The 25,719-nt window shown below is 56.6% G+C and overlaps 2 protein-coding genes across 2 annotated transcripts; both read right to left on the reverse strand.

Annotated features, from left to right (window-relative positions):
* Window positions 1-8: 8 nt before the first annotated feature.
* On the reverse strand, window positions 9-17,875 carry LOC124232294 (bone morphogenetic protein 8B-like; the record flags this gene model as incomplete). The annotated part of the gene is given in 8 exon segments (XM_046649259.1): window positions 9-77; window positions 4,111-4,206; window positions 4,208-4,222; window positions 4,758-4,837; window positions 5,691-5,885; window positions 13,864-14,012; window positions 14,432-14,621; window positions 16,708-17,875. Coding segments are annotated over 8 exon segments (960 nt in total), but the record flags the coding sequence as incomplete, so codon positions are not given.
* On the reverse strand, window positions 9,132-11,772 carry OXCT2 (3-oxoacid CoA-transferase 2). Its single transcript, XM_046649258.1, has one exon. It carries the CDS (start codon window positions 11,737-11,739, stop codon window positions 10,186-10,188), a length of 1,554 nt encoding a protein of 517 aa, XP_046505214.1. The 5' UTR covers window positions 11,740-11,772; the 3' UTR covers window positions 9,132-10,185.
* Window positions 17,876-25,719: the final 7,844 nt, after the last annotated feature.

A 25,719-nucleotide genomic window follows, 5' to 3' on the forward strand; every position in this document is an offset into this window, starting at 1 on the left:
TAGAGCACGGAGGTGGCGCTCAGCTTGGTGGGCGCGCAGCACGCCTTGGGGACAGCGTCTGGCTTCATCAGGTGCACCTGGCCAGGGAGGGGGCAGCAGGCAGAGGCGTGAGAACTGTGGGCTTCTCCCAGGGCCCCCCAGCCCCGGCCCCCAGCTCCTGCCTGCCCGGGCTCCCCAGCCGCTCGCCCCTGCCCGCTCCATTCTCCACCTGCAGCCAGGACGGGTGCTACCAGGCAGCTGTGGCCGCCCCTGCCCTCCTTGACCCCTTCCCTGCCCTGCTGCCCTCAGGGCACAGCCTGGGCACCTGCCCACTCCCTGCCACACCCACTCCCTCAGACGCGACCCCAGCACACGGCGTGCCTGGTGCCCAGTCCTGTGCCTGACGCCCCTGCAGCATCCCCCTCTGAGGACCGCCACCCCCCCCGCTCCTGTCCTCTCTGAGCTTCTGTAACGTCCCTGACCGTGTCCTGTCCGCGTTAGCTGCTCATGGTCTGTCTGCCCTCAAGACTGTGAGCCAGTGAAGGTGAGGGAACAGCTGGATGAGCCGAGAAGTCCAAGTTCACCCTGGGGCGGTCGGCACAATTATTTCCCAAAGCTCGCTTCGGCCCTCACAACAACTCCTTAGACAAGCATCATTCCGGGCAGACGGAGACTGAGGGCACAGAGGCCCCATGACTGCCTGGAGTCGCGGCTCTGACGGTGCAGCAGGATGTGGCCCCGGGGCAGCTCCCGCCACCCTCCTCCAGCAGCTTCAGCACCAGAGACCAGCCTGAGGGAGGGGGCTGTTTTGGCTCCAGGAAAATATTTATCCTGAGACTCGGCAGGACAGGCTGCAGGTGGTACTGGACACCCTGTCGGGGCCCCACTCAGAAGGGCCCTGAAGGCAGTGGGCAGCTGTCAGGGGAGGAGAAAAGGAAGCCACCCTGGCGGAACCTGCCCGGCAGCCGGGCCCCCAGTGCCCAGTGCAGAGCCTTGTCCCGGAAGATCCAGCTCCGAGCCAGCCTGCTGGGAGGACCATGTGCCGGACACTGGGCTGATCTGGGGCCAGAGCCTCTCTGAGGCCCATGGGGGAAAACGAGGCCTCTGTGGGGATGTCAAGCCAGACTGGGACATGCTCCCCAACTTCCCACCGTCCGCATGTGGTGGCTGCACTTGGCATTCGTAGACCCATGTGAAAGAAAGTAAGTGACACTGCCCACCTGCACCAGCCATGGGGCCCTGAGTGGCTGGAAACCGAGGACTAAAAGGGCCCGAGTTGGGACTCTGGAGAGAGGTCAGCACCACAGGGGTGCTGCCATCCTTCGCCTCCACCCTAGACCAGAGCTTTATTAGATGAGACAGAAAGAGAAACGGCCTTTTATTCTGCGTGGCACCAAATAGACTGATTCGCCTTAGACGACATGGGAGACCAAAGCAGAGGTTCTGGTCCTTATTGGGTCGGGTACAAATCGTGCATTGTGCGCCTCAGGCTTCTCCTCTGCCAAACGGGCACAACTGTTACTTGTCTCATTTCCAGCACAAAGGTATCTTGGACACGTGCTTTCTGCCAGCCCTACCAGGGCTGGGAGCACAGGAACGTCCCAGACAAGGTCCCATCTCTCAGCCTCAGTGGGGAGGGGAGGGGAACCGGGGAACATTCCAACAGACAACCAGGACCCACAGGAGCGGCACAGCAATCACAGCAGGCGCTCAGCGCTCCGGGAGCGTGAGCCGTGACCACCCCTGGCTGAGAAGGACACAGAGGTGAGGCGGGCAGGGCAGGGAGGAGGCCCTCCTGGCGGAGGCAGCGGCCACTGCAAAGGGGGGAGGTGGGAACACGCGGTGGTCCTGGCACGGAGCCAGCATGTGCAGGGAGATAAGGGCCCTGGGCTGTGTGCAGGGACATTGGTGAGGCAGGCATGGCAGCTAAAGAGGGGCCCTGCGTCCCAGCCAAGGGCTCGGATTCCTCCTGGGGACAATGGGACGCGACAGGAAGCTTCTCGGCTGAGAAGGAGGTGGTCAGATTTGTGCTGTAGTGAGACTCCCTGGCTGCTGCATGTAGAGCGACCCCGAGGGTGAGCCTGGATGGACAAGTGTCCTTCTTCTGGCCCCCAGCCTCCCCAAAGACCCCTCCCACATCACTGCCCCTGCCTCCCACAGCTCCTCGTCCTTCCCAGGCCTCTCCACGTGGAGGCCCGTCCTCCCCACCTCTCCTCCCGCTGTCTCCCAGAGCCTCATCTGCTCTGAGGACTCAAACGCTGGCCCTGTGCGACATCTCTCACATTCAGACCTTCAGCTGGGCCCTCCTCTGTACCCCGGACTCGTGGACCCAACTACCCATCCAAATTCACCACGTGGGGATATTAGGGCCTCAGACATACGGGGTCGGAAGCAGAACTTCTGGTTTCCCCCAATCCCTCCTCCGACCCCACAGCAGCTCTGCCCTCGCCAAGCCGCCCGTCCTCCCCTTGTCCTCAGAAGGGCCCTCAGCCAGCACGTCGCTGAGCCCTCGCTGGAGGCCCTGCACCCCCTGCCGCCTCCACCCACTGCCCAGAATGGGCCCGCCTCCACCATCCAGCTGCCGCAGCCCACGCCCACCACCCACCAAGACGCCCTGGGCCTCTTGTAGGTGACCGCAGCAGCCTCCTCACCCGGCCCCCAGCCTCCTCCACCCTCCACCCCACAGTCCATCTCCCACAGCAGGCAGAGAGAAACTTCTAGAGTGAGTCAGATCATGACACTGCTTCGCTAAAACCCTGCAACGGCCTCTCGGTTCACTTGGGATTAAATCCCCCCACCTGTCACCTTGTGAGGGACCCCAAGGCCACGTGAACGGCCCCTGCCCACCCCAACGTCACTTCCCTCCACCCTCACCCCCGCTTTGCTCCAGCCAGCCCCCGCCTCCCTGCCGGCCCTGAGCCCACCCAGCTTGCTCCTGTCCGGGGCCTTTGCACTTGCTCCTCTGCCTGGAACATTCTTGCTCCGTGCAGAGGCTCAGCCCCCCTCCGATGAACAGCCATCTTCCTTCCTCACAGACCCAGCCTCTTGGCTGCCCCTCTGCTCGAGTGTCCGCAGACAGCCTCCCCGAGCGGTCAGCCACTGTCCTGTCTGCGCCCAGCACAGCGGGAGTGCTCACTCTGGTGACCGACAGCTGGGACACGGAGGGTGGGGGCTGGGGCGGAGCGGGGCAGAGCCGGGAGGGGCCACGCAGGAGGAGCCCTGCACGAAGGCAGGGAGGCCAGGGTGCCCGCCATCACCCCAGCTCCTCGGCTGAGGTGGCACCCGGGCACCCAGTAGACCCCACTCATCCTCGGGGGTCCAAGCCGCCGTCGCAATTCAGTTACTCTCACCCTAAGGCGTCGCCTTGACACAATCTCCTCCCAGAGAAACATCAGCGTCGGGGCACAGGGGACTGGAGTCCAGGTCAAGGTTCTAGAGAAAAGGCTCAACCCCAGGATCAGCAAACACGAGCGAACACTGAGCAACGAGCAGCAGCAAGGACACTTCTCAGGGAATGACTGTTGGCATTTAAACCCCCGGACACCGGGCATCAGAGCCACACAGTCTGGGGGACACAGAGCTGAGAAGGACCGCTTACGGACACGGAGGGGAAGGGGGAGCCACAGCCCAGACGTGCCTGGGGCACCCCCGACCCCAACACGCCACGTAGAGGGCAGGCAGCGTACACGCACGTCATCACCCCACAGCACGTGTGTCCAAGAGGGGAATACGCCAGGCACGCGGGTGTGTGTGTGTTCTGAGCTCACAGGGCTGCATGGGCAATGCACGTCTGTCACGGATGTGCTGTGCATGTGATAACAGGCACACCTGTCAGTGCGGGCGCCCCTCACACGAAAGCGACAGTCCCGCATGTGCATGTGTGCTGCACGGATGTGCGTGTGCGCACTGGCCAGTGTAAGCGGGGTGCAGGCAGGTCCCAATGTGGGGAGTCTGCGCACAGAGGCCACAGGGACTGGCCTCTGCACGGGGTGGTGACCACATGGTCGCAGGACAGACTCCATGCAGAGGATGCCTCCTGGCTTGAGCGGCGCCAATCCACCTCCGGGCTTCAAAGGCCCCTCTGCTCTGGGGACCCCGCCCGGGCGTCGGGGGGCCGGACGCAGGACTGACCAGGGACTGCAGAATGGCGTGGTTGGTGGCGTTCATGCAGGAGTCCAGCGGGAAGGAGCACTCCCCCTCACAGTAATAGGCCGAGTAGCCTTGGGGGGGCGATGACCCAGTCCTGGGGGGAGAATGGGAGGAGGTGAGTCCCTCCACGGGCCCTCCGAGCCCCTACGTCCAGCATCTGTCAAGGGACACTCAGGGCTGCCCTGCCCCTCCCCTGGCCTCAGGGCCCGTCACCCACCCTCAGCTGCTCGGCAGTCTCCCGAGAGGCCCAGCGTCCCCCCGGGGACCCAAGCAGACAGGGCTGGAGCCCGCTGTGCCCCTCCCCGCACCACCAGTGTCCTGCGGGGCCAGCAGAGGCCCCCCAGCGCGGCCCACTGAGCCTGGCTTCCCTGTCACAGTTCCGACAATCGCAGCTAAGCATTCAGATAGTCTCCTTTCTCACAGTTTTACAAAAAAAGCACTTTTCACTATAAAAGCAACACATTCTCCCCTTAGAAAACTTAGAAAAGAAAGAAAAAAGCAATAGCTAAGAAAGTTGAAACCCCCCATAATTCCACCTCCTCCTGGAGAAACACTTTGGCTCTGGGGGGGGTGGGGGAGGGGACGCGGGACGGACTGTCAGTTAAGAAAGAGGAGTCGTCAGAAATTACCAGCCAGCCGAGGTCCTGGAAGCTGACATAGAGCTCGTGCCGACGACAAACCTGCCGGCCGTCGGAGCCGTGGACGTCATCTGCAGGGGACAGACAGCGCGGAGTCTTTTTGGGGGTTCCTGCTCTACGCAGCTACCACAGGGAGCTCCCAGGGTGGGGGACACCCCGATGGGCACATTTGTTGACTAAATGAATGACGGGAAACTAAACCTTTTGGTCCCGTAAAGCCCATCCTTGCAGCTCTGCTGGTGCCATGGCCCAGCTCAAGAACCTTCAGTGGCTCCTGATGGCTCCAGAGTAACTGTACGCTCAGCCCAGCCTCCCCTGACTTTCAGCCTGTGGGCCTCCTGATGCTCCAATAAACAGTCCAGGGGACCCTCGGCCACCTAGGGGTTCGTCCTCCTTTCCTCTGGAGACACCTCCTCACCTCATTCCACCTCTCCTGCCAACCCGTTCCACAGAGTCTCGTGGCTCCCCCTGAGGCCAGCCAAAGGCTGACTCCCCGTGAGGAAAGGAGGGCATGTGGTCGGGTCAGGCCCGTCCCTGACCCTGAGGGGCTCGAACTCCGGGGGAGCCCTTTGCATAAGGAACTGTGCATCCTGCAGGGTGCCCGGGGAGAACCGAGGTCACCCGGGGCCGTGCTGCCCAGAGGAAGGGGCGCCCCATTCTGACGGAGACTTCTGGGAAAGGCCAGAGAGCCAGGGGAGGGCAGAGAAGGGACTTCTGGGCAGCAGGAATGGCGAGCGCAGATGCTCAGAGGCCTGAGAGGGCAGTGGCCAGTCCCCAGGCCGCAGGGGCAGAGGAGGACAGTCAGGAGAGGTGGCTGGAGTGTGACCACCAGCTGGAAGCCCACCAAGAGCCTGGAGGGTTCATCACCACCACCTGGCTCGTGGCCCAAAGCCTGCGGGCCTCAGGCCCATCCCGGGCCCTCACCAAAGATCCCCGGGAGCTTGTTCAGGTGCGGCAGCTCATTGGTTTTCTTCAGGGGCCTCCTCTTCAGGGGCCTCACAGCCCGAGGGGCTCGGACAGGACGGGAGCTCGCCCTGAAAAAAGTGACCATGAAGGGCTGTTTGGAGCGCGGTGCCCGTTGCCCCAGCAGACCGGCCAGGCCAGGATCCACGCTGAGCCCTGAGACAGAGAGAGGAGAGAGGGCAGTCACTCGAGGGTGGTGGCCCTGCACGTGGACACAGCAGGGACCCCTCTGCCGGGGCCTGGGCGGGCCCAGGAGCATGGAGGCTGAGGACCTGAGGGGACCCACTGTGCCTCAGTTTCCTCATCTGAAGTCCAGAGTCCCAAGTCCAGCCCCAGCCCCCCGCAGGCAGGTCTGAAGCAGCTGGGGGCAGGGGCCTCGCGGGCTGCAGGGTCAGTATTAGCCATAATCATGAACGCTGCCATTTGGGCAGCATGTTACGGGTTCAAAGTTATTTCACACTGACGATCTCACTCATCTTTCCAGTGATCCCGGACCTCATACTGCACTGAGAAACTTCAGAGTCACTCGTGATGGCCCAGAGCCACCCTGCCAGGGACTCTCAGAACCAGGGTCCCACCTTGGTCTGAGGCTCCGAGGCCCAAGTTCTACCTCCCACCCCGGACTTGCTGGGATTTCGACGTAGGATTTCTAACCCCAGCTGAATGGGGCTGCTGCCAGGACTGGGCGGGCACCTGCCCCGCTGAGCACCGCCCAAGAGCCGGGCACTAACTGTGCCCTGAGGCCCACAAACGGGACACCAGGCTCAGGGGCAGGGACATTGGCCCAAGGTCCCAGAGCCAGGTTCACCCCACGTCGGTCTAATTCCAGAGCCAAGTTCTTACCCAGTTAAGTCCTTAACCACCGGGTTTGTGGTTTAAAAAGGGAAGCAGGAGAGAAGAGGACGAGCAGGGACAGATCGGGGCCTCAGCTTAGGGACAGCGAGGCCTATAAAAGCGGCATTTTACTCCACAGCCGCTTAAAGACTGAGGGTGCCCTGAAAAACATATAATTAGCCCTCGAAACGGCCACTCGACCAGTCAGCTGTCTTCCTGTAGCTCTGTGCATTTCCACATGACCTCTTGATGTTTTAATTGTAAAGCAATGAAATAATAACTGTAAAGAAGCTTCTGAGAAAAAAATACCACTCCTTGCCCCTCCCCCACTCCAACACATCATTTTCACTTTTCTGGGCTATTTTCATGTCAGTTTAAGTTTTACACAATTGTCCGCACAGCAATGAAGTTTGCTTTCTTCCCATTTTTTTTCACATAAACATTTTCCTGGTTAAAATAAGCCTGAACTATAAACATTTCGAATGTATAAAATTCCTTTGAGAACATATGCCATAATATTTAGAGATTAGCTTATCTTTAGACATTCAGGTTATTTCCTGGCTTCCATTGTAAAGACGAGAATGTGAGGGGACCTCCTCACTCTCTCTTCCGGTGGAATTTTCTTACACTGGACCACAGGAGCATGACGGCCAACTCATGTTTACGTTTCTGAAAACACAGTGCAAGTGTTCCTCTTCCGTGTACATTTCCCCTCAATGTTGCAACACCGATACACACACACGGACACGTCTGTGTACACACACACATGCATGCATTTATATACAGGGTCTACACACGTGCACATACATAAACATCTATACTGTTCCCTCAGCGGGTCTAAGATGATTCTACCTTACACACCACAGGTCAAGGACACCGCCCGCCACACCCTGTCCTGCTCAAAGGTCAGCCCTGAAACAGCTGTGCTTCAGCCCCGTGTCCATGGGCCACAGACTGAACAACTAATCAATCCAGAGATTGATTTGACCTATGACATCACCTGCCACAAACCAATGCGCTGGGCCCATTGGAGCCTCACTCAGGAAGGACATACGGAGACAGGAGGTCTTCAGCCGCAGGAGGTGATGCTGGAAGGAGCCGTGAGAGAAGCCATTCAGGAGAGCCTGGGTCACAGCAAGTCGCAGTCATGAGGAAGCAGCAGGACCACGAGGACGCAGAGACACAGAAAAGCCTGGCGAGCAGAGGGGACGGGCCAGGGAGGCCACGAGGAGGCGGCAATGGGGCAGATGGGAGCGGGGGGGCTGAGTGTGGTCCATGTGGCCCTGGAGTGCAGCTCCACAGCCTGGCTGGCACATGGGCATGGCCTTGGGCCCGAGCAGCCCTCCAGGCCTGCGTGTGCCACTGCCTGTCACTAATCCTAGGTCCCCACTTGACAGAAGCAGAAACTAAGGCCCAGAGAGTAGCAACGGTTCAAGGTCCCAGAGCAAGCTGCAACAGAGCCAGGATTCTCCTACCCTCCTATCTTCCCCCAGCAAACCGTGCAGAGGCCTGGCTGGGGGTGTGGGGGCAAGGGACTGACGCCTGGTCTTCTTTCAGAGGTCCTATCTGGCAGACCTGGGAAAGGACCCCCTGACCCTCCTTCCAGGGCCCAGAGCTCCCCCTTCCCCACCAGCTCTGCTTTTTGCCCAATCCATCCTCGGGCTGGGCTCCCTGCCTCCAGCTGGCTGCAGGGAAGGCCTGGGCTGTCTGGGTGGTGGGCTCCTAGGCTGGCAGGCATGCTGTCCCCTTTGCAGCTGAGGGAGTACTTGCGGCCAGGCCTTGAGATGGGGGCCACAGGGGTCTCCCTGCTTAGACCCCAATGGAAGATGCTGCTCTTCTGGGCCAGGTGGGCCCCATGAGACCTCCAGCCTCGCCCCACTTTGTGTCGGCCTATCAGGGCCCAGGTGTCTTGGCAGCTCACCTGCCCTATCCCGACCCTGGACAGGCGGTCAAGTCCTAATTCACACCCCTCCCCAGCTGTGCCAGGCCAAGACTGCTCCCATCTCTCCTTGAGGCTTCTTCCTGCTCTGGGTGCCGCTTGGCCCTTCCCTGCAGCCCCTGCCCCACCGCAGCCTGCAGTCATGGGCGTGACCCTGAGGCCATGCTGAAGGACAATCAGGACCCTGGTTGAAACTCTTGCAGGGAATCCCAGCTGTGGACAAGGTCTGCTTTGGCCCGAGGTTACTTCCTCATCCCAGGAGAACGGGGAACACAATCCTTTCCTTTCTTTGTACTCTCTTAACAGCCTTCCAACTTGTCTGCTTCTGGAAACCTCTGCCTGCTCCATGCTGCTGCTGGAAAACTTCTCCTGACACCCAGGGCAGATCAGGCCCCTCCCCAGAAGCCTCAAAGGTGAAGGTGGCCCACTGTCCCCTCGATGACATTCCATCCCACCCCGCACGTGGCCATGGTCCCTGGCCACTCCCCCCACCCCAGGCTGTCCCCTCGGAGCACTGTCTCCCTGTCCAGCTCCCCATTCCAGGATCTGGCCCTTCCTTCGGGCTGAGGCCCCAGGGAGACCTCTCTGAGAGGCCTTCCCCGAGCAGCGAGAACTTCCTGCTCTTCCCAAAGTGCTCCCGTCGGTTGTGTGCATCCCAGAGCTACACTGAGAAAGTGCCAGCTCCTCGTCAGGCTTGGTTTTTAACACTTTACACACACACACACACACACTCATTGTTTTCTCTTTAGTCTTTGCGACTATGGGTTCGGGATGAAACACCTCACAGCCCCTCTTGGGTCACAAGGGAGTGTCGACAGGAGGCCAGATTGGGCTCCAGCACAGAGAGGAAGGAGCTAAGTGTCTCTTCTGGACGACACAAGAACACCATGATTCAAGATGAGAAAACCCATCCAGGTTCTAGAACTCCTAGCATAAGCCGCAGCCTTTGGCGACCCCCAGATGGACGTTTACTCACAGAGGACACTTCCCGCTGGAAGGTCAGCACCAGCAGGCCCCCCATTCAGTCGCTCCTGTTACCAGTCACTGTCCCTCCGAGACCGTCTTGCTTTCCTTCTAGAGACGTCTATTTAGCTACGGGGTGGAGACATGTTGGGGGAGCAGGATGGGAGGTTACAGGGAAACAAAACGTAGCAACAAAATGAACGGCCCCAGAAGGAAAGTCAGAGGGGCCAAAGGAAAACCCTTTCCTGCCAACAGAATTTCTTCCGATCACAAAGGCACACCTGTCCTTGTGTACTTGCCACGTTACTAGGAAAACGGCGCCTCAGGTGAACCCCGGGGGTCTTACCCTCCCTCGTCGTTCACTCCCTAAATTTCAGCACTCCTTCACGAGGGAAGGCACCTCAAGGAAACCCTGCCTGTGGCATCATCTCCAGCTGCACAGAATTTAACGCAAAGGCAGCCAGGGAAGGGGGCGTCCAACGTTCAGTCACGTGGCAGAGCTTTCTCAGCCCTCACAGAACGGACTCGATAAACTTCTACATTTTCCTTCTGTTTTTAATTAGAGTCAAATCCTCCTGAGAGAACAAAGTGCGTCTCCAGGGGCAGCAAGTCTGAGATGCCAGGAGAAATCTGGTCAGACCGCTTGTGTGTACACACGTGGTTCCTGACTACCTGTGGACCAACACCCGCGAGCTTCAAACGACAGACCCCCCTCCCGGGTTAGGGTGCCACCTGCTGCATGGGTCTGAGATCGGGGGAGACGGCGAAGGTGCTCCCCGTGCTCTTCCTGATGTCCTCCACCGTCAGGCCTTCCCAGAGCTCGGTCAGCGTCAGCCCTCTCTTCTTGTCCACGTCAAACACGGCCCTCTCCGTGATGATTCGGTCCACGCACCGCTTCCCGGTCAGGGGCATCGTGCATTTCTCCAAGATTTTGGGTTTGTTGGCCTTGGTGGAGTGCTCCATGGTGACCACCACCCTGGTCTTGGCACTGGACACCAAATCCATCGCACCCCCCATGCCCTTCACCCTCTTTCCGGGGATCATCCAGTTGGCCAGGTCGCCGTATTTGGACACCTGCATGGCTCCCAGCATGGTGAGGTGGATGTGTCCCCCTCGGATCATGGCAAACGAGTCATCGCTGGAGAAGAAACAGCCCCCGGGGAAAATGGTGACGGTTTGCTTGCCAGCATTGATGAGGTCTGCATCCACCTGGTCTTTCCGTGGGAACGGACCCAAGCCCAGGATGCCGTTCTCGCTGTGAAGGTGGACAGTTATATTCGGGCTGATGTAGTTGCTGGCCAGAAGAGGGATGCCTATGCCCAAATTGGCATACATGCCATCCTCAAATTCAAGAGCCGCCCGCTTGATGATCCGTGTTCTTATATCCTCGGCAGCCTTGGCTTTTCCATCTTCCTCCTTCCGGATTGTTAAACGCTCAATTCTTTTCTCATATTTCTCCCCCTGGATGACGCGATCTACATAAATGTTAGGAACATGGATGTCTTCTGGGGCAAACGACCCCACATCCACAATTTCTTCAACTTCGACCACCGAGGTGTTTGCAGCTTTGCACATGGGCACGTTGAAATTCCTGGCGCTTCGCCTGAAGATGACGTTTCCTGCGCGGTCGGCCTTCCACCCTTTGACCAAAGCGAAATCCGCCGTGATGGCGTGCTCCAGGAGGTAGTGGCGCCCATGGAACTCCCGCACCTCTCTCGGCTGACTCAGGATGGCGATGTGGCCGTCCTGGAAGTACCTGATGGGGGCGCCGCCTTCCTGCACCAGGGTCCCGTAGGCCGTGGGCGTGTAGAAGGCGGGCACTCCGGCCCCGCCGGCGCGGATGCGCTCGGCCAGGGTGCCCTGGGGCGTCAGCTCCAGCTCCAGCTCGCCCGCCAGGTACTGCTGCGCGCACAGCGCGTTCTCTCCCACGTAAGAGCAGATGATGCGGGTGATCTGCTTGGTCCCCAGCAGCAGGCCCAGCCCGAAGTCGTCCACCCCCACGTTGCTGCTGACCACGGTCAAGTCTCTCACGCGGGTCTTGAGCAGCGCCCGGATCAGGTTCTCCGGAATCCCACAGAGCCCGAAGCCCCCGACCATGATCTTCGCCCCGTCGGCGATGTCTCTCACCGCCTCCACGGGATCCGTGTAGAACCGGGCGCGGGCGCGAGCGCTGCTGGCGAAGCCGCACACCCCGCCCTCGGCCAGCGCGCGCCCCGAGCGGCCGGTGGAGACGCGGCGCCCGAGCGCCGCCGCGAGGAGCCGCAGGGCCGCCATCGTCCGCTCCCGGCTCCGGGCCGCGGGGACAGGCCGGCGACCGCGTGCGCCCCGGGCCGCCGCCGCCGCGTCACAGAGCAGGCAGGGCGCCCGCGGGCTGACGCGCCGGCCCGGCTGGTCCCCCCGCACCCCGGCGCCTCCGGCTCCGAGGGCTCCCGAGGCGCCCCGCCTCCCGGCCGCGGAAGGCGAAGACGGGGCTCCGCGGCCGCGGACGGTCCGGCCCCCGGGACCAGGAGCAGGACGGCGGCGCAGGGAGGCCCCGCGGCGGCGACACTCAGGGAAGACGCGGCCGCCGGTCTCCTCCCTTCTCCGTGGCTCCCTCCTTCCCCGGGTGACCGGTCCAGCCCCAGGGCTCTAACCCGCTGGTGTGTCAGTGGTCCCCGCCCCTGCGTCTCCCGCACTCACCTGTCCTGGAAATGACATTTCCACGTGGACGTCCACCAGGGCTCTCAATAATGTCACCGCCAGAGACAACCTTGTTTCCTACCTCAAACCTGCACCTCCTCTATTTTTCCCCAACTCAGGCAAAAAAAATATTTAAAAAATCCCGTGGCTCAATCCTGGTCATCCAGGATTCCTCGCTCAGCCTTTCTCCATTTCCCTAACAAGGGCGCACAGCTGTTACCTGCGCCCCGTGTGCCTACGGGCCCTCTGACTTCGCTCCTGTCCCACAGGCTGCTCTCCCCGCTGACGTCAGGGGGCCTTTGGTTTACACACATGATAAAGTCTTTTTGTTCTGTTTGTTTTATAATAGTTGAGATTTATAGAAAAATGGCAAGATAATACAGAGAGTTCCCATATATGCAGACCCAGCTTCCCCTGGGAAATGTTAACATTTAAATCCCTCTGGCACAGATGCCACAACCAGCAAACCATTACTGGTCTCTTCTTCTCAGTGAAACTCTATGATTTACGAGGATTTCATTTTCCCCAGTGCCCTTTTTCTCTTCCAGGATTCCAGACATTTAGTCATGACAACTCCCTAGGCCTCTCTGGGCTTTCTCAGACCGTCCTTGTTTTCGATGACCCGGACAGTTTTGAGAAGTACTTCCAGGTATCCTGTAGAATATCCTTCAGTTTGGGTTTGTCTGACGTTTTCTCACGGTTAGACTGGGGTTGGGGGATTTTGGGGTGAAGCGCCCTCTCGTCCCAGCGCATCAGGCTGCGTGGATCTACGTGACTTATTCACGTGACCTGGGTCACCTGGCGCAGGTCGTGCTGCTCAGGTTTCTCCACTGTCAAGGTGCCTCCCCCAGCCCTGGCCGCCCGGGACTTTGGGCCACACTGAAGGGGTGGGAGGGACGCTGCACCTCCTGGCGGGTGGGGGTCTCCGAGGGCTCTTTTATAAAATCCTGACTCAGACCCTGTCGCCCTCCACTGCTGTTAAATAAAATAAGCTGCCCTAGAAACTGCACCCCTGGCTGGGTTTCCCCGAACTCCTCACGCCCCCTGCGCACCTCTCCCAATCTCATGCCGCCTAATCTCTGCCTGGCCCGCTCTGCCCCAGCATGCCGGCCCCCTGCTGTGGCTCAAACACGCCAGTCTTGTGCCTACCGTCAGCCCTTCTGTCCCCACTGCCTGGCATGAAGCAGCACCCCCCTCAGCTGCCTGCTAACGAATGACTGACTGTGTGAATCCGCATTCTACACACTCGAGAACTGAGGCTTGGAAAGGTCAGCGACCTGCCAAGGTCACCGAGGTAGAAAGCTGCAGAGCCGGGCTTCAAAGCCAGGCCTCTCTGCCCAGAGCCTGAGGGTGGAAGCACCCGTGCTCTGCCCAGTACGGACCCCCCGGAGGAGCTCCTGCAGGCCGCTCCGGAGAGGAGTAGAAAGAATCACTCATTTCCTGGGGAGGGAAAAGCGGACTCGCTCCCTCACCAGCTCCAGGGTTCTGCCCAAGGAGAGGAGGAAACGCCCGCTGGCAGGGGCCTCCTGCTGTCCCGCACTGTGGGAACCTCACCTCGTTACCCCACGGAGCCCCGCGGTGGGGAGGGCGTTGTCACCCTGCGGCCTGCGGAGAAAGGGGCGGCCTCCAGGGCCAGAGGAGGCGGCTCCAGCTGTGTCTGCTGCCAGCGGCCTTGGAGGAGCCCTCAGGAGAAGGTTCGCTGCCCGACCTGAGTCTTACCATCCTCCGTTTCCACATAGAGCCGGAGTCCCAGGTCCTTGTTACGGTTCAACAACCAGCGGTCGCTGGCTGCTGTCACGTCCAACACCAGCCAGCCCTCGTCCCCAGCTCGGAGCGTCTGAAGATCCAAAAAGAACAAGTCAGACTCCCTGTGGACACGAAAGAACAATTAACCGAGGGCCAGCACAGCCGTCTCTGTGTTTCCAGTGCCCGCCTGGGGACCACTAGTGGGGCATCTACTGCCTGGCTCTGGGCTGGGCGCCTGACGTGTCTTATCTCACTGTATCTACTCTTCAAACGTGTTACTGCGCCCGTGTACAGATGGGGAAACTGAGGCTCGGGAGCTCAGTGACCCGTCCAAGGTCCCACAGGCAGGGCGGAGATTTGAAGCCAGGACTGATGCTGGGCCCCTCTCCACGGTGCAGGGGGCCTCGGGCCAAGCATCTTCCCGTCTCTGAGGGTGTGCTCCCCAGGAAGCTCCCCTTCTGTGCTCTGAGAAATGTCCCCCCAGGGCTGGGCCGACACACGGACAGAGGCCTGACCGGGAGGCAGGGCGCGGGGCTGGCACCTGTTGGCCCGCTCCCTGACCACCTCGAACATGCTGACATGGAGGGTCCTGTTGAGCGGGTGGGTGCTGGGCAGCTTGTAAATCCGGAACTCAGCCGCTGTGACCGCCTCCCCCGCTGGGATCTGGGTCAAATCAAAGCGGAACTCCTTCCAGTGGGGCTCCTGGTGGCCCAGGGTGCGGTCGAGCTCCACTGCAAGACAAAGTGGGGCTGGCAGTCACACGTGGCTCTGGGTTCAGGCTCCAGGGTGGGCAGAGCTGGGTGGGAGCCAGGGGCCTGGGCAGCCTGGGTGGGGCTGGCTCCTGGGCTCTGCCTCCCGGGTGCTGAGCGGGCTCCATGAGCCGTATGGTGAGGGCCCCAGCACAGAGCCCGGCACACGGTGGCTGCCAACAAGGGGTCCATTTCTTGCCCCCAAACCCAGCCTGTCCTGCAAAGTCTCCTGCTGGCTCTGGGACCCACAGATGGGGCAGAGGTCAGGTCCCTCCTCTGGGGAGATGGACATCAGACCCGAGGCGGCAAAGGACCACGGTGGTGGGCAGGGACATAACTGAGCACATTTCAGGGGGACCGGGTCTCCCCGAGTCTGCCGATGAGCATCGGTGGAAGGTGGGGGAGGAGGGTGCTTGCCACTAATGCTGGAGCTGGGGCTTGAGGGGTGACAGTGAATTTGCCACGACGTCAAGGGAGAAGGACCCTGCGGAGGAGGGCACAGCATGAACAAAGGCCCAGAGCTGAGGAGCGGATGGCACCGGCAGGGACACGGACAGCCATGAAACACAGCAAAGGGCAAAAGGAGGCAGGTCCCTTTGTAGAACGAGGTGAAGGAGGAAGGAGGGAGGCATGGAAAGGAACGAGAAGCAGAGAGGAAGGAGTGACAGCCTGGAGAGGCCTCGTCAAGCACCGGGGAAGTCGGAGGGTCCCATGACATGATGGGATCTGAGCAGCCTTTCTGGAGGAGGTGACATGTGAACTGGCCTTGAAGGATCGCATATGGAGAAGGTGGTAGGGAGGGCATTCTAGGCAGAGGGGACCTCATACACACAGGTGCGGGGGTGTTGGGGCTACCCACAGATCAGCAGTGTGGGGCACAGGGCGTGAGTCTGGCTGTGGCCTGACTGTGGAGGGCTGGAAATCCAGCCTAGGGGTGTGGGCCTCGCCTCTGGCCTGTGGGGCCAGGGTTCCGGGCAGCAGGGAAGCGGCATGGTTTCAGGGTGGAGGGGAAAACATGCGTGGAGGCGAGGGTGAAGCACAGGCTGGAGGGGGACCTGAGGCGGCCCAGTGGGGGTGTCTGAGTCCGGGCAAGAGACCGCGGGTGGGACCAAGTCCCACATTTCCCCAGCTGCCCGGAAATGCCCAGGACAGTATATTTAGGGCCATCTCACTTTAGCCTCCTGTCACTTTCAAACACTAAAAATCTGTGTTTACGCAAAGCAGGGGCGGGAGCCGCCCAGCGCCTCCCCCAAAACCCAACACTGAGATTTTAATGACATGTCTGTGAGTCTTTTTAAAAATTCTCTCTCTGGCTACTGGGCTCAGTGACCACAAGTCACCAGGCTGGTGGCAGAGGCGGATGTGGGGAGCACTTCCTGTCCTCGCGGTGGGGACCTGGTCCAGGGATGGATGGGCAAACAGCTGCACTGGGCGGGGCCGGTGGACACACACGTTTGGGCAAGAGACGGGCTTTTCATCCCCAGACCGTGGAGGAGAATGGAACCTCCATCATCTGACAGGGTGCCAGACACGCAGCCCATGCCCACCCTCTAGCCAGGCTGCTCCAGAGGCAGGTGACACAGGTGCCACCTGTCCTCCCACAGACAGAGGATGGAGGGCAGGGTTCTGGACCTCTGCCAAGTGATGCTTGCCATGAATATCCACACACAAGTCCCCTCCTCCTACAGACACACTCACACACACACAGCTTTGGTGACAATTCCTGTGGATTCAAGGACCGCACAGAACACTTGTGTCACGTGGCTGTGTAAGAATCCCTCATCTGCAGGATGACACAGGCCCAGGCTGCTGGCTGTCACAGCGTGTGGTACAGACAGTGAGGAGGGTTGCTCAGTCACACCCTGTGCCTGACCCCTTCAAAGCATCATTAAGGGGATCTGTCCCCAAGGCACAGTGGGGACGGACAGCTGGGACCTGGGGGCCCACTGGGAGTTCTGTCTGCAGGCCTGATGCTGATTTCTGTTGGATCCAGTGACCGAGGGAACAACCCACGAGCCTGCCAGCTCCGTGCGTGCACCAAGCTCTGTGGCCTCCCTCCCTTGCTGACCTGGGGGGCCCAGGTGCGCTGGGTCAAGAGAGCCTGGTTCACCTGAACTCAGCCCAGGTCCAAACTTCCGTCCTGTGGGTTTGTGAAATCGACAAACCAGCCCGTAGTTCCAGCTCGGGAAACTGCCCGCCCCGCTGTTCCAGGCACGTGCTGGAAGGGGGTACATTTAGGAAAATAAGACTTTTTGTCAGAAATTGCTATGACCTCCTGGGATGCAGCATTAAACTAGACATTACTGTAACTGGCCCGGGGGCAGTGCCCCTTTCTTTGCTGGAATCACGTGGATGTACAGCTTTCAGCGGTTGCTCCTTCGGATTAGGAAAGATACGTCTCAAACGCCGGTGTTGAGGAAGAGCATTTGTTAGGACCTGGATTTTCCCCGTGGCAGTTCCTGGGTGGGCTGCCCCTGCTTTGGCTACTAAACCAGCATGGAGAAGTGCAGCTGCTCTGGCTAGGAGCTGGGGCTTCTGGTCCCAGCCCTGACCCCATCAGCGACCAGGTCCTTTCCCTGTGTCGCCTCAGTCTCCTCACCTATGAAGTGGGGCTATTAGGATCCTGTCCACAGAGGGCTCTGAAACAAATCTGCAAAGGGCAGGGATTATGAGACAGGAGCGATGGCCACTCCTTAGGAGCTGGGGCGGGGCGCTGACCCCTAATTTCCTAAATTCTTCGATGTATGAAAGTGGTCACCTTCTGCCAGCACCATCCGGAATTTCATGTATGAAACTCAAGAGCCATGGGGTCAAGAAAGGAGATATTCAATTTTCTTTTTCTATGTAAAAGTATGGAATGAAAGATTATATAACATAAAAAGACAGCAATTCGGCTGAAAGGCATTTGGACAGCTTCAAGGTGCCTCCTTTTCACCTGCCTGACCTTTGTCACCACACTTGATCCTCTGGGCCTCAGAATTCACATCTGCAAAATGACCGTTTGATGCAGGGTCAGATGGAAGTGTAGACAGCCATGTTCCTATGGTAGCTGGTCTTGGTTACGGTCCAGCAAACGCTTCTAACATATTATTCAGCAACGTTTCCTTTTCGGCACACCTTCATGCCCAGCCTCCACCTTCCCCTATAACCAAGGTCTGGAATCTCCCAAAGATGCCCAGGCCCGGAGAGGCAGCCCCTCAGCAACACCACTGGGGCCGTTGCCCGAGTTCTGGCTCAGGTCCAAAGCAAAAACTGACCTTTCTTCATAAAAGTGCTGAAGATTCCAAACATCAGAGCCCAAAGGACAGAGATCACCACATACAGTCTCCTCCCACTTTTACATACACGTGGGGACGGAACCTGGGGGTCCTCGCTCCCATCTGGGCTCCTTTCACTACAGTGGGCCTTTATCACCTGATAGAACGCTGAAAAACACGCCACCAAAACCAAGTTGGAACTGGCCTCTCGCTGCTTCCCACCCCACTGCTATTGTTTGATGGTCCACAGAGGGAATTTATGGGAAAAGCCAAAGTCCGTACAACGTGATTTCTTGGGTTTTCCCAGTAAAATTTTGCTGCGGGTTGTGGGGTTGGGAAGTTCATTCCCAGATCCCCTGGCAGACTCACACAGGCTGGAGGATGGGGGCAGTGGACACTCCCTGCCTGGCCTACGTTCTGGATCCCGGCCATCTGAGATACGTCCTGCCAGGAACCCTCGCTCCGTGGTGGCCCTGTGGGGGAACACGGATGTTTGGAGCAAGGTTTCTGGGTAGTCAATTATCTCCCCCACCTGCAAAATCTGGGGCAGGGATTCCTAAGCTAGTGGTGGTGGTGGGGTCCCCATAATTTCACCCTTGGGCACGTGGGAGAAGACTCCTGACTGTGTTGCCTTCTCGTGCTCTGCAGGGTTTCTAAGAACACTTACTTTTTCCATTCATGTCTCCAGGTCACATCCAGGGATATTAACTAATTCGCTTATTCAACACCTTTGAAAGCAGTGCTTGCTGTCTGCAAGTCACTCTAGGCACTGGGGAAGCTGCAGGCAGCGGGACAGACAGCCCTGCCCCACAGAGCTCCCAGTGCAGTGGGGACGGTGGGAAGCAAATGAGATCCCTGCACGCGATGAGCTCTGCGAAGGACCTGGGAGAGGGGTGAGGTTCGGGACAATGCCGGGGGGCGGGCGGGGGTCACTGTGCATTTTAAACTTTATTTGGAAATAACTAGATTATTTAGATTTAGAGAAAAGTTGTTGCAAGAATAGTACAGAGACTTCCCATATACTCTTTACCCAGCTTTCCCTAATGACAATATCTTACATAACCAAACCATGGTATAATTATCAACCCCAGAAAATTGATATGGCTACAATACTATTAACTAAACTACAGACTTTTCTTGAATTTCACCAGTTTTTCCACGAATATCCTTTTTCTGTTTCAGGATTTCAGTCTAGGATCCCACGTCACATTTAGCTGTGAGGTGTCCTTGGTCTCCTCTGATCTGTGTTAACGGCTAAGTCTTTGCTTGTCTTTCACGATCTTGACACTTTTGAAGAGCACTGGTCACTTATTTTGCAGCATGTCCCTCAATTTGGGTTTATCTGATGTTTTCTCCTGATAAAATTAAGTCATGGCTTTTGGCAAAGAATACACAGAAGTGATGTCCCCTTCTCCGGGCATCAAATCAGACAACAGGATGTCAACTATGTTATTACTAGTGATGTTAACTGACTCTTTGGTTAAGGTGCTGTCTGCCAGGCATCTTCAGTGTAATGTCAGAATTCTTCTTTTGGAAATAATAAAATCTTAGAGGAGATACTTGGAGATTTAAGCATATATCCTGTTTCCCCTCAAACTTTTGCCCACTAATTTTAGCATCCATTTGTGGATCTTGCCTGTAGCAATTACTACTACAATATCTGCAATAGTGATTTTCTATTTCCTTCTTTCCCTACATTTATTCATTGGATTTTTTTTTTTTTTTTTTTTTTGGTGAGGAAGATTGGCCCTGAACGAACATCTGTTGCCAATCTTCCTCTTTTTGCTTGAGGAAGATTGTTGCTGAGCTAACATCTGTGCCAATCTTCCTCTGTTTTGTATGTGGGATGCTGCCACAGCATGGCCTGATAAGTGGTGTGTAGTCTGCACCCAGGATCCAAACTTGTGAAGCCTGGGCTGCCAAAGGGAAGTGTACAAACTTAACCACTGCACCACTGGGCTGGCCCCCCGGAATTTTTTTTTTAATTGCTGATTTATTTATTTATTTGTGAGGAAGACTGGCCCTGAGCTAACATCTATTGCCAGTCCTCCTCTTTTTGCCTGAGAAGGACAGTCCCTGAGCTAACATCTGTGCCAATCCTACTCCAATCCGCATATGGGACACGACCACAGCATGACCCAACAAGCAGTGTGCAGGTCTGCACCCAGGACCCAAACCTGTGAACCCTGGGCCGCTGAAGCAGAGTGTGCGAACCCAACTACAATGCCACTAAGCCGGCCCATCCCTGGAATTTTTTTGAAAGGAAGACTTGTCCCTTCTCCCATAATTATTCAATGGTTTACTTATATCATTATGGATTCATGGATATTTATTTTGTTCCATGGGTTATAATCCAATACTACTATTATTCATTTTGTTGCTTAAGTTGTTCCAGCTTTGGCCATCGGGAGCCTTTTCAGGTTGGCCCCTGTCCCTTCAACATGCCCCCTTCCCCATCCTTTTCTGAGTACTTCCTATTGTCCAGCACACAAGCCCATCTTATAATTCCCCATCCCCACCCCTGAAATCACTCATTTCTCCAAGGCCCTCTGGCGCATTTTATTTACCATTTATAGAATAGGATTTAAAAACCGAGATCTGGGCCCAGGATGTGCTCTAAACTAATGAAGTGTCATTGCTTGTAGGCCCTCTCAGGGGACAGAGCTAGGAAACATACGTGTGTACACTCACCTAACATAAACACACATTCGTCTTTATTTTATCTATTTTTTCTGGATATATCTACTTTAGAAATCTGAGTTATACAGACACCTCCGATTCCAGTCCAGTGTGGAGTTACTTTAGATGTGGTTCTTGGGAAAAAGCTCTCGCGTAAGACCCTCTAAGATCAGACCTGACACCCTCGTGCATTGCCGGCAGGATAACCTCTATGGAGGGGATCCAGCAAAATATAGCAACATTAAACATGCATTGATGCAGAAATCTCACTTCTAAGAAACTGTCCCAGAGACACACTCACAAAAATATGAAAAGCTGCATGTACAAGGTTATATGTTATCGTACAGTTTTGTAATTCGTTACAGAAAAAGTCTGCAAACAATGCAAATGTCCATCAGCAGGAGAAGGGAAAACTGAAGTGTGCTACAGCCTCATGGTGGGGTGCTAAGCAGCCAGATCAGATGAAGAGATCGTCTATATTCTGCAATAAAGTGATCTCCAGGAGATATTCTTATTTTAAAAAGAAACAAAGTGAACAGTACAGATAACAGACCTTTCATCTAAGAAAAAGTCAAAGCCCAAATATTATAAAACTGCATATACATCATATGTAGATCCACAAGCCTAGATGTAATTGTATTTCTTAAATGGAGAGGGAAACTACAAATGAATAAATTCATCAAAAAATAGCTACCTTTTGGGGGAGGAAGAGAAGAGAGAGTGTAGGAGAAGCCAGCCTTCTCTGCATGCTCCTTGTTTTGTGAATTTTGTAAAGAGTTCACATAAGTATGAAACAAAATTAATTCAAAATACAAAAATAAAGAGCAATATCTAGGATTAAAATGCAAAATAAAGTAAACGAATGACGTATCGAGTTGGTGGCTTAACCACACAGTGAAGATTATTTCAAGTCACTTTAAAACAGAGTAATTTGACTTACATCCCCAGTATAGCTTAGGGATAGCTTAAGGGCAAAACAAACTAAAAATAAAGCTTAATTTTTCAGTAATCATATTATGATGATGATCTTATTCTGTAACTATTATATATATGGTACATTGTGTATAAAATATATATTTGTAATTGTAGAATAAAGCAATTATGATGTTAATGTTGTTAGGAGCAAGTTATACAGCATAAAAGAAAATATAAAATCTAAGAATTTAAGTAAAACCTTATGATCCTAAATTTGAATTGGAAACACCAATTTGAACGCATGACTTTCTTTTCTCTTAGGAAATACACATTCGCTAGCTTTGTCCACCAAAAAGGCCTGGAAGGGACGGCTGGCAGGGGAAATGAGGAGCCCCCGTGCCAAGAGTGCAGTCTCACAGGACCATCCACACAGGGCAGCAGGGTTCGTGGAGAAACGCTGATGCTGACCGGGGCAGGAAAAGCATAAGCAGAGCCTGGAACATCTTGCACCAGACGGCATGGAAGCTCTCAGAAACTCCTGGGAGAGATTAAAAATACTCAGAAGCCAACTTGAAGGGGCTTTGCCATGGCCAAGGAAGGGCCAATTTTAGGACCAAAGGGGATAACAATGGCAACAGACTGAAACACATCACATATGTCAATATCCATCAGTCCACCGTCATCCTCATCATGAAACACTGGTCACCTTTGCACAGGATTTCTCAGCCTTGGCACTAACAAAGATAAGTCTTTGTTACGGGGGGCTGTCCTGTGTATTCTAGAATCTTTAGCAGCATCCCCAGCCTCTGCTTACTAGACGCCAGTGGCATCGCCTTCTTCTCCCAGTTGTGACAACCAAAAGTGTCAGGTGTCTCCTGGGAGGTTGAGAACCACTGCCTTTGGAGAATGCTAGGATTCAGTTCATTATCCTAAAACCTGGTAAATGAGGGGAAAAAAGTCAAGTCTGGAGGAGGAGAAAGAACCAGTCACGTGAAGACGTGGAGGAAGAACCTTTCAGGCAGAGGAAAGAGCAAACGCCAATCCTGTGTGTTCCAGAGACATCCAGGAGCCCGAGGGGCTGGAATCTAGTGGTCTAGGGCCGAGGTGCGAGATGAGGCTGGAGGGACAGGCAAGGCCAGGTCGTGTGGAAGAAATGCTGTTTCTCAGCCTTCAAGAACTCAGCACGGTGACTCAAAGAAGCTCTGTGACCTAGGAAGAATTTTATAAACTTCAGCTGTTGCTGAAGGACTGACAGTCCATGAACGACCCTGTGATGTGGGTCGGAAGCCACGTATAGTTTCCTGCAGCCAACAGAGACTCCTGACAGCCAGCTCCATCAAGACATCCAGGCTGGTGGGGCACGAGCCCAGCATTGGGGACAAACAGTGCCACCACTGGTTCCATGAGCGCCTTATTTTGTACAAAGTTTCACTTTGTCAAAGAATTTACATTCTTAACCTTACTGTGGTTCCAGGAAAATGAACAATCTCAACACCCTCCGCCTTCTCCTCCAGCCCCTGATAAAACCTCCTCGGGATCCCACGTTTTCGGGAAGGGCCTGCTGTGGGCAGGAGCTGGCCTCCCCCGCCACGGCTGCAGTCCACATTCTGCCTTTCCACGTCTCAGACCCTGCACCCGCCACTCACAGGCCAGGTCTCCAGATGCCACACCCTGTGTCCACCAGACTGACACCAGCAAAGGCTTCGGCTATTTTTGTGCCCTGGACAAAATTTAGAGTCACCCGGATGACCTAAATCGGTCTTGTTTCAGACCAAAACGTAAGACTTCAAAAGACACCCTCTTCCTCTAGCCCACAATGGCTAAGAAAACAGAATCTTCTGACCTGTCCGTCCGTCCTTCCTGCCCTCAAACCCGTCCACAGCCCCACAGGGCCCCTGGGAGGAGCCTGAGCTCCGCTCTGCGTCCTAGGCCCCCTGAGCCGGGCCAGCCCATCTGACGGCCTCCTGGGCCTCCTGGCTGCCCACGCCCTCCCCCGAGTCCCTCTCGCCTGGGTTGACCCCATCCCGCCACGTCTACAGGCTACTTTCCTCCGGGTCCAGCTGTAAAGCCCCCTCGTCCTCTTCTGCCCCAACACAGATCAGCCCGCCAGGCTCGCCCTTCCCCATCCCAGGGGTCCCCGTCCCTGGCTTGTCTGCCCCTCTGGACGGCCAGCAATTTGAGGGCAGGGACCGAACAACGGGGGTGGAAATGGGGGGCGCTCAGCAGTCGGCTCATCCAGCCCCTTGTGTTCTGAGGCCCGGAGGGGATGTCTCCCTCTGTCCTTCCCGAGGGCTCCTGGTCCCCAGGACAGCAGCTCAGTGTCCAGCCTCCTCAGCCCCTTGGGAGTGGCTCCCACATCACAGCACGCCTCCAGCAGAAGCCACCCATGTTCTCACTCTGCTGTGGGATGTGCCTCCTTTCATGGCCCGGCCCCTGAGGGGAGGGCAGGCTCCCCAGGGCCCCGGGGGCAGACGGGCGGCAACAAGGCCGAGGGCCCCACTTCCGACCTAAAGCAAGACCCGGGCCCCTGGCCTCTGCAGGCGCACGGGGTCCGCAGAGCCAATCGCTATCAAACCTGCACCCTGAGGGCCTCCTCCCACCCAGAAATCTCAGCGCTGCCGAGAGGAGGCCAGGCCTCACGTCGGAGGCATTTTTAGTCAGTTCTCATTACTGACTTTTCTCAAGAGCTGTTTCCATAAACGGCTCTGCACTCATAATTACTGGTGCAGGCCTCAGACGGGCCGGACCCCAAATGAGAAGGGAACAGCCACACGCTCTACCACATCAAGCCTGAAGAGGCCAGAAATAGATCCAAGGAGATGTGAGCAAGAGGGATGCGATTCCCCCAGTTCAAACCGGGGAAAGAACCGACTGTGGGAGTTTTCCAGGAAGATGTGGTCACGGTGACACATCCCCTCTCTCCCCTGGGGAATGGGATCCTGTGAGGAGGTGGGCTGGGTGTTCCTCCCCACCCTGTGCCTCCTGCCTGGAGGAGCCCCACCAGCGGGCAGGAGGTGGGCCCATTCTTTGGTCAGAGCTGGAAAGGCCTCCAGGGCAACCTCATAAGTGGGGAAACTGAGGCCCAGAAGGAGCAGAGACTTGCCAGGGGTCACGTGTCAGGTTGGGGTCCTTCGTGTGGGCTTTCAGACATGGAGCCCATATACAATGAGTGGCCCTAGAGTTCCCCCAGGTGGCAATATTGGTGGGGGGGTCACCTGCTAACAAGGTTCTCCCATCAACAGGTGCCCCGGGAGTGCCTGCTGAAGCCACCTTCCTCCAGGCAGGGCCCTGCGGGGACTCAGGGTCCCAGGCGAGGGCCCAGGGAGATGCTGCACCCATTGTCGGCTTCCGCAAAGACAGGGAGGGCTGGCCCGGCTTCTGCCCCACCTGACCGGGCCCAGACTCTTTCACCCAGCTCTCAGCACTCCCTGCCTCCTGCTGCATTCCTCCGTCCTACGACTTTGCCAGTCTACCCTGAGCATCTGCCACGCTGGGGCTGGGGTGCACGGTGGGTGGCAGTGCCATGAGGGTCAGATTTGGTGCCATTCTCAGGCTGTTCATGGTCTCCTGGGAAGCAGGAGAAAGGAGCCAGGCACGTCCCTGAATCTACAGGCGGAAAGCAACCAGCATCCTAAGAGAAACACACATGACGAAGGCGAGGGCTCTGATCATGGAGGGAGCTTCTCTTTGGGAGGAGTGGGGGTGGGAGGACTCAGATTTATAGAAACCCATCCCACCCCCTTTTAAGAGCAGAAATGGAGGTGAGTATATTCTACGCAGAGGGTACACCACGAGCAAAGGCACAGAAGGAGGACATAACACATCAGCTCCCGTTTATTGAGCCCCTGCTGTGTGGCCGGCACCCCGCTGGCCTCACTGCACATCTCGCTTAGTCCTGTACAAGCTGGGAGGGAGGCCTTGCTCACTTTGTCTTAAAAGTGAGGAAATGAGGCTCAGAGACTTCAAAAGGAACCTGTGTAATGCCTCCCAGCTCCCAAGCCGCACAGTCAGGATTAAAATCCAGGGTTAACGTATTAACAGACGGCTGTGCAGAGCAGCTTTATTCCCAACCCCGAACCGGAAACAACCCAAATGTCCACTAATAAGAATGGATAAATGTGGTGGAGTCACGCAACGCAATACAACTCATTTATAAGAAAAGAACTACCGAAACAACAACATGGACGAATCTGAAAAAAGTTAGACACAGAGTATGAACTGTACGACTC

Source organism: Equus quagga, unplaced genomic scaffold, assembly GCF_021613505.1.
Source record: "Equus quagga isolate Etosha38 unplaced genomic scaffold, UCLA_HA_Equagga_1.0 HiC_scaffold_4357_RagTag, whole genome shotgun sequence".
Lineage (NCBI taxonomy): Eukaryota > Metazoa > Chordata > Mammalia > Perissodactyla > Equidae > Equus > Equus quagga.

Excerpts from the sequence above, each read along its gene's own strand:
- OXCT2 (XM_046649258.1), bottom strand. The coding sequence starts at position 11,739 with ATGGCGGCCCTGCGGCTCCTCGCGGCGGCGCTCGGGCGCCGCGTCTCC.